Here is a 9,272-nt window from a genome sequence, read left to right as displayed (position 1 = left end):
GCTGTTATTGATACGTCTACATTATCTGGAGGTTATTGATCATCTGTTACCAGGCAGACGATGGGACACAAGTCACACTCTGTTACTGATCGCTGTTATTGATACATCTACATTATCTGGAGGTTATTGATCATCATCTGTTACCAGGCAGACGATGGGACACAAGTCACACTCTGTTACTCGCTGTTATTGATACGTCTACATTATCTGGAGGTTATTGATCATCATCTTTACCAGGCAGACGATGGGACACAAGTCACGCTCTGTTACTGATCGCTGTTATTGATACGTCTACATTATCTGGAGGTTATTGATCATCTGTTACCAGGCAGACGATGGGACACACACACTCTGTTACTGATCGCTGTTATTGATACGTCTACATTATCTGGAAGTTATTGATCATCTGTTAGGCAGACGATGGGACACAAGTCACGCTCTGTTACTGATCGCTGTTATTGATACGTCTACATTATCTGGAGGTTATTGATCATCATCTGTTACCAGGCAGACGATGGGACACAAGTCACGCTCTGTTACTGATCGCTGTTATTGATACGTCTACATTATCTGGAGGTTATTGATCATCTGTTACCAGGCAGACGATGGGACACAAGTCACGCTCTGTTACTGATCGCTGTTATTGATACGTCTACATATCTGGAGGTTATTGATCATCTGTTACCAGGCAGACGATGGGACACAAGTCACGCTCTGGTTACTGATCGCTGTTATTGATACGTCTACATTATCTGGAGGTTATTGATCATGTTACCAGGCAGACGATGGGACACAAGTCACGCTCTGTTACTGATCGCTGTTATGATACGTCTACATTATCTGGAGGTTATTGATCATCATCTGTTACCAGGCAGACGATGGGACACAAGTCACGCTCTCGTTACTGATCGCTGTTATTGATACGTCTACATTATCTGGAGGTTATTGATCATCTGTTACCAGGCGACGATGGGACACAAGTCACACTCTGTTACTGATCGCTGTTATTGATACATCTACATTATCTGGAGGTTATTGATCATCATCTGTTACCAGGCAGACGATGGGACACAAGTCATGCTCTGTTACTGATCGCTGTTATTGATACGTCTACATATCTGGAGGTTATTGATCATCATCTGTTACCAGGCAGACGATGGGACACAAGTCACACTCTGTTACTGATCGCTGTTATTGATACGTACATTATCTGGAGGTTATTGATCATCTGTTACCAGGCAGACGATGGGACAAGTCACGCTCTGTTACTGATCGCTGTTATGATACGTATACATTATCTGGAGGTTATTGATCATCTGTTACCAGGCAGACGATGGGACACAAGTCACACTCTGTACTGATCGCTGTTATTGATACGTCTACATTATCTGGAAGTTATTGATCATCTGTTACCAGGCAGACGATGGGACACAAGTCACGCTCTGTTACTGATCGCTGTTATTGATACGTCTACATTATCTGGAGGTTATTGATCATCTGTTACCAGGCAGACGATGGGACACAAGTCACGCTCTGTTACTGATCGCTGTATTGATACGTCTACATTATCTGGAGGTTATTGATCATGTTACCAGGCAGACGATGGGACACAAGTCACACTCTGTTACTGATCGCTGTTATTGTATTGTACGTCTACATTATCTGGACGTTGATCATCATCTGTTACCAGGCAGCGATGGGACACAAGTCACGCTCTGTTACTGATCGCTGTTATTGATACGTCTACATTATCTGGAGGTTATTGATCATCTGTTACCAGGCAGACGATGGGACACAAGTCACGCTGTTACTGATCGCTGTTATTGATACGTCTACATTATCTGGAGGTTATTGATCATCTGTTACCAGGCAGACGATGGGACACAAGTCACACTTGTTACTGATCGCTGTTATTGATACGTCTACATTATCTGGAGGTTATTGATCATCTGTTACCAGGCAGACGATGGGACACAAGTCACACTCTGTTACTGATCGCTGTTATTGATACGTCTACATTATCTGGAGGTTATTGATCATCTGTTACCAGGCAGACGATGGGACACAAGTCACACTCTGTTACTGATCGCTGTTATTGATACGTCTACATTATCTGGAGGTTATTGATCATCTGTTACCAGGCAGACGATGGGACACAAGTCACGCTCTGTTACTGATCGCTGTTATTGATACGTCTACATTATCTGGAGGTTATTGATCATCATCTGTTACCAGGCAGACGATGGGACACAAGTCACACTCTGTTACTGATCGCTGTTATTGATACGTCTACATTATCTGGAGGTTATTGATCATCATCTGTTACCAGGCAGACGATGGGACACAAGTCACACTCTGTTACTGATCGCTGTTATTGATACGTCTACATTATCTGGAGGTTATTGATCATCTGTTACCAGGCAGACGATGGGACACAAGTCACGCTCTGTTACTGATCGCTGTTATTGATACGTCTACATTATCTGGAGGTTATTGATCATCTGTTACCAGGCAGACGATGGGACACAAGTCACACTCTGTTACTGATCGCTGTTATTGATACGTCTACATTATCTGGAGGTTATTGATCATCTGTTACCAGGCAGACGATGGGACACAAGTCACGCTCTGTTACTGATCGCTGTTATTGATACGTCTACATTATCTGGAGGTTATTGATCTATTGTTACCAGGCAGACGATGGGACACAAGTCACGCTCTGTTACTGATCGCTGTTATTGATACGTCTACATTATCTCTTTTTTAATCGTCGTCTCTTTCACAAATCAAAAACACTATGCCACATAGGGTGTTCGCATAAATGGCCTCTCTGTCTCAAAGTCTTGGGCTGGATTTCAGTCCCAGTGCACCCCGCACACAGCTATTGATCCACCAGATACACATTCTGTCAAACACACATCATTTAAAAAAACTTTAAAATGTCACTAATCAACAATGATTTTTTAAATCTTATTGCACTGTTTTCACTGCTACTTAGTTCAACTTGTGCCACTTTAGAGGGTTGTATCGTTTTAATCATTTTCTTGGCGTCCAACCTCCTCTGCACAATATGTTACTTTATACCAAGATGTATTAATATTTTATTTATATTTGTGAACAGACTAAACCAACCCTTGTCCTCAACCCTTAATTTCTTAAGCATTTGTCAGGCACTTTCTGAAAGCCACTCTGCCTGGCTTCAACGCTCCACCTGTGGTCAACAAACCCCTAGTTGCTCCAGAGACCTCTGACATATTAGCAAGTGTAAGTTGCTGGATAGTTGGATAAAAGCGTCAACTAAATGTAAATGTAAGCGCTGTAATGAAAGCGCTGGTATTGCAGGGTTTGAGAAAATGGGAGCCAGTGCTCCCATAAGGAATGACTCCATGCCGCTTACTAATTCAGTAATTCATTAACCAACAACCATTTTTTAAATCACAACCATTCAGGGTTCAGAATCTTGCCCGTGCGATGCAGCCTGGAGGAGCCACGAATTCAGCTGCCGATCATCGGATTACCGGGCAACTCACTCTACCTCCTGAGCCACAGCCGCCACATGACAGCATGGGGGGGGGGTTGTGTGTGAAAGAGAGTGTTGGACACCATAATGAGCAATAAAGTCTCTTTCTCTAAGCTTTTTATTTATTTATGTTTTTATCTTCGCCAGTAACTTCAGTAAAATGAGAGGCCTCCACAAAGCTCAGATTATATCTTGAATCCTGCCAGAAAGTTTTATTCTAGTGGAAAGAAAATTAATGAAGTACAAGTTCAGCAAACATTCAGTTGATACATTTCATTTCAAAGATGATAACTGAATTATACTTGAATTGAAATTAATTGGTTCCTCATTGTGTGGTTAACAAAACATTTATCTTTACATTTATTTAGTTAATAAAGATTTAACAAGTTCCACAAAAAATAATAACTGAGTCTGTTCAACGTCAAAGTTTAAATTTGAAAGTATCACATTTTACAAGCCTGAACTTAAACCAAATCTGAAAGGATTAAAAGTCTCTGTAATCGCTCAAAACACAGAGAGGGAACATTTAACACTTTAACAACAGGAGGAAATTTACCTACAAACCTTTCAGTGCCATCTGGATGATTGAGAGAACACAGACTTGAAACATGAGAATAAATTCAAGTTTCATGACGTCTAGAAAATATACAAACTTTATATCACCAGTTTAACAGAAAATTTGATTTGCAGCAAAACACAGAGGCTGTTAAACAGACTTAATAGTTAAAACTTCATCCTGATGACATCATCAACCCCAGCCAATCAGCTGCACTCGTTCCTTTGATGAGGAAGAAGGTTCCAGCAGCCACACCGAGCAAACCCACAGTCAGACCCAGTCCACAAAACACTGCAGGTCCAACACTGGGGGGGGTCGTCTCCACATCTGGAGACAGAAACACAGAGACATTAAACCATCTGGAGAGAAACACAGAGACATTAAACCATCTGGAGACAGAAACACAGAGACATTAAACCATCTGGAGACAGAAACACAGAGAGCATTAAACCATCTGGAGACAGAAACACAGAGACATTAAACCATCTGGAGACAGAAACACAGAGACATTAAACCATCTGGAGACAGAAACACAGAGACATTAAACCATCTGGAGACAGAAACACAGAGACATTAAACCATCTGGAGACAGAAACACAGAGAGACATTAAACCTTCTGGAGACAGAACACAGAGAGACATTAAACCATCTGGAGACAGAAACACAGAGACATTAAACCATCTGAGACAGAAACACAGAGACATTAAACCATCTGGAGACAGAAACACAGAGAGACATTAAACCATCTGGAGACAGAAACACAGAGAGACATTAAACCATCTGGAGACAGAAACACAGAGACATTAAACCATCTGGAGACAGAGAACACAGAGACATTAAACCATCTGGAGACAGAAACACAGAGATTAAACCATCTGGAGACAGAAACACAGAGAGACATTAAACCATCTGGAGACAGAAACACAGAGACATTAAACCATCTGGAGACAGAAACACAGAGACATTAAACCATCTGGAGACAGAAACAGAGAGACATTAAACCATCTGGAGACAGAAACACGAGAGACATTAAACCATCTGGAGACAGAAACACAGAGAGACATTAAACCATCTGGAGACAGAAACACAGAGACATTAAACCATCTGGAGACAGAAACACAGAGACATTAAACCATCTGGAGACAGAAACACAGAGACATTAAACCATCTGGAGACAGAAACACAGAGACATTAAACCATCTGGAGACAGAAACACAGAGACATTAAACCATCTGGAGACAGAAACACAGAGACATTAAACCATCTGGAGACAGAAACACAGAGACATTAAACCATCTGGAGACAGAAACACAGAGAGACATTAAACCATCTGGAGACAGAAACACACGAGACATTAAACCATCTGGAGACAGAAACACAGAGACATTAAACCATCTGGAGACAGAAACACAGAGACATTAAACCATCTGGAGACAGAAACACAGAGAGACATTAAACCATCTGGAGACAGAAACACAGAGACATTAAACCATCTGGAGACAGAAACACAGAGAGACATTAAACCATCTGGAGACAGAAACACAGAGACATTAAACCATCTGGAGACAGAAACACAGAGACATTAAACCATCTGGAGAGAGAAACACAGAGACATTAAACCATCTGGAGACAGAAACACAGAGACATTAAACCATCTGGAGACAGAAACACAGAGACATTAAACCATCTGGAGACAGAAACACAGAGACATTAAACCATCTGGAGACAGAAACACAGAGACATTAAACCATCTGGAGACAGAAACACAGAGACATTAAACCATCTGGAGACAGAAACACAGAGACATTAAACCATCTGGAGACAGAAACACAGAGACATTAAACCACCTGGAGACAGAAACACAGAGACATTAAACCATCTGGAGACAGAAACACAGAGACATTAAACCATCTGGAGACAGAAACACAGAGACATTAAACCATCTGGAGACAGAAACACAGAGACATTAAACCATCTGGAGACAGAAACACAGAGACATTAAACCATCTGGAGACAGAAACACAGAGACATTAAACCATCTGGAGACAGAAAACAGAGACATTAAACCATCTGGAGACAGAAACACAGAGAGACATTAAACCATCTGGAGACAGAAACACACAGAGACATTAAACCATCTGGAGACAGAAACACACAGAGACATTAAACCAGGAGACAGAAACACAGAGAGACATTAAACCATCTGGAGACAGAAACACAGAGACATTAAACCATCTGGAGACAGAAACACAGAGACATAACCATCTGGAGACAGAAACACAGAGACATTAAACCATCTGGAGACAGAAACACAGAGACATTAAACCATCTGGAGACAGAAACACAGAGACATTAAACCATCTGGAGACAGAAACACAGAGACATTAAACCATCTGGAGACAGAAACACACAGAGACATTAAACCATCTGGAGACAGAAACACAGAGACATTAAACCATCTGGAAACAGAAACACAGAGACATTAAACCATCTGGAGACAGAAACACAGAGAGACATTAAACCATCTGGAGACAGAAACACAGAGAGACATTAAACCATCTGGAGACAGAAACACAGAGAGACATTAAACCATCTGGAGACAGAAACACAGAGACATTAAACCATCTGGAGACAGAAACACAGAGACATTAAACCATCTGGAGACAGAAACACAGAGACATTAAACCATCTGGAGACAGAAACACAGAGACATTAAACCATCTGGAGACAGAAACACAGAGACATTAAACCATCTGGAGACAGAAACACAGAGACATTAAACCATCTGGAGACAGAAAGACAGAGACATTAAACCATCTGGAGACAGAAACACAGAGACATTAAACCATCTGGAGACAGAAACACAGAGAGACATTAAACCATCTGGAGACAGAAACACAGAGACATTAAACCATCTGGAGACAGAAACACAGAGAGACATTAAACCATCTGGAGACAGAAACACAGAGACATTAAACCATCTGGAGACAGAAACACAGAGACATTAAACCATCTGGAGACAGAAACACAGAGAGACATTAAACCATCTGGAGACAGAAACACAGAGACATTAAACCATCTGGAGACAGAAACAAAGAGACATTAAACCATCTGGAGACAGAAACACAGAGACATTAAACCATCTGGAGACAGAAACACAGAGAGACATTAAACCATCTGGAGACAGAAACACAGAGACATTAAACCATCTGGAGACAGAAACACAGAGAGACATTAAACCATCTGGAGACAGAAACACAGAGACATTAAACCATCTGGAGACAGAAACACAGAGACATTAAACCATCTGGAGACAGAAACACAGAGAGACATTAAACCATTGGAGACAGAAACACAGAGACATTAAACCACCTGGAGACAGAAACACAGAGACATTAAACCATCTGGAGACAGAAACACACAGAGACATTAAACCATCTGGAGACAGAAACACAGAGACATTAAACCATCTGGAGACAGAAACACAGAGACATTAAACCATCTGGAGACAGAAACACAGAGACATTAAACCATCTGGAGACAGAAACACAGAGACATTAAACCATCTGGAGACAGAAACACAGAGACATTAAACCATCTGGAGACAGAAACACAGAGAGACATTAAACCATCTGGAGACAGAAACACACAGAGACATTAAACCATCTGGAGACAGAAACACACAGAGACATTAAACCATCTGGAGACAGAAACACACAGAGACATTAAACCATCTGGAGACAGAAACACAGAGAGACATTAAACCATCTGGAGACAGAAACACAGAGACATTAAACCATCTGGAGACAGAAACACAGAGACATTAAACCATCTGGAGACAGAAACACAGAGACATTAAACCATCTGGTAATGAGGTGTCTGTCTGTGTGAGTTTAAATAAAGTGTCTCACCCCAGATCCGGGTCAGAGGACTGTCCAGGGCCAGATGTTGGACTGTGCAGCTGTAAATGTCTCCCTGCTGTGGGATGAACTCCAGTCTGGAGGTCTGTTTGAAGGAACCGTCTGTGTTGGGGAAGGGAACGTTGATGCTGGTTCCTTCAGTCACCTTCTCTCCGTTCTTGGTCCAGTAGATCTTTACAGGAGCAGGATAGAAACCAGTCACATGACAGATCAGCTGGTTCTCTCCGAGCTCCAGCTTGTCTCTGATGTAGACCATCGGGCTGGAAGGAGGATCTGGACAGAAACACAGTAAAACATTGATACAGACGCTAGAAAGTCAGTTTCCAACATGTTGTTATTTTTCAGTAAAAACCTAAAAAGGATTTTGACCTAGTTAAACAGCAGCATTTGTGTCAGGCACTGGAACATCGCCGCCACGCCAGAAACACACCAGTAAACTCACAAGCTTTACAACTTGGCATCATCAATGTGTGAAGGCTTTTTTTGAGTTTTGATATGGATGCTGCCAACCTTCCATAACACAGTAACCATAGTATTAAAATAGAGTCAACAACTGTTTGGTATGTGCCTTGATCGAATAGCCTGCAGTAACGACGGGCCCCAGTGCAGGCCAGTATGATGGCATGATATCTACAGGTATGAAGCACACACAGCGTTCGTGTCTAGAGGGGAAAGATTGGCAAATCTGTGCCTTCTTTCCTCATTGTGCATTAAATGCCAAAGCTTCGTAAAGGGATACTTTAGGATTCTTATCCAATACACTTTTTGTTAAATTCGGCGCATATTTCCTCATGGATCAGTAGCTCTCTGTTTTTCGTGTGCTCTGAAAAAAAATCCAGTTTTCCTCCACAGCCCCCCTGCTGTAAAGATGACAGAGAAACAGCCACAGAGGGAAAGTCTGAGGAACTGTGAGACAAGTTGTAAGACCAGGCGAGAGGAAGACCTGTGTTCACATCTGTGAGGGGTTTCAGTGCTGGATAAATCTACGAGATTAGAAAGGAATGAAAACTGATGCTGAGTCGCTCTGTTTGGCTGGACAGGTGAGTAACGTTAGCTTTGCTGTTCCACATAAACGCCAGCTTCACTGTTACTGAGATCACTTTAAGGGCACCCGGGTGTTGAGTCTGGAGTTCAGCAGTGGCGGTGTGGGTGATGTTACGCGCCGACGTCAGGTTGGCAGAGGGCGAAACGTAAACAGCTACAGCGATGGCCTGTGAAATTTCCCGTGGCAGATAATAGAGTCCCACAGCACGCAGTTCAGGGCCCGGGCTACAGA

General features: G+C 42.1%; 1 protein-coding gene across 1 annotated transcript; it reads right to left on the bottom strand.

Moving 5' to 3' along the window:
• Positions 1-4,097: 4,097 nt before the first annotated feature.
• LOC119887853 (mamu class II histocompatibility antigen, DR alpha chain-like) lies at positions 4,098-8,304 on the bottom strand (the record flags this gene model as incomplete). The annotated part of the gene is made up of 2 exons (XM_038698429.1): positions 4,098-4,403; positions 7,988-8,304. Coding segments are annotated over 2 exons (469 nt in total), but the record flags the coding sequence as incomplete, so codon positions are not given.
• Between the last annotated feature and the right edge of the window lie 968 nt (positions 8,305-9,272).

Source organism: Micropterus salmoides, unplaced genomic scaffold (genome assembly GCF_014851395.1).
Source record: "Micropterus salmoides isolate LMB-PRFRI ecotype aquatic unplaced genomic scaffold, ASM1485139v1 Ms_hic_scaffold_4396, whole genome shotgun sequence".
In the NCBI taxonomy this organism is placed as follows: Eukaryota; Metazoa; Chordata; class Actinopteri; order Centrarchiformes; family Centrarchidae; genus Micropterus; species Micropterus salmoides.
Note: the sequence above shows the minus strand (reverse complement) of the source record. Positions and strands in the feature narration are given on the sequence as shown.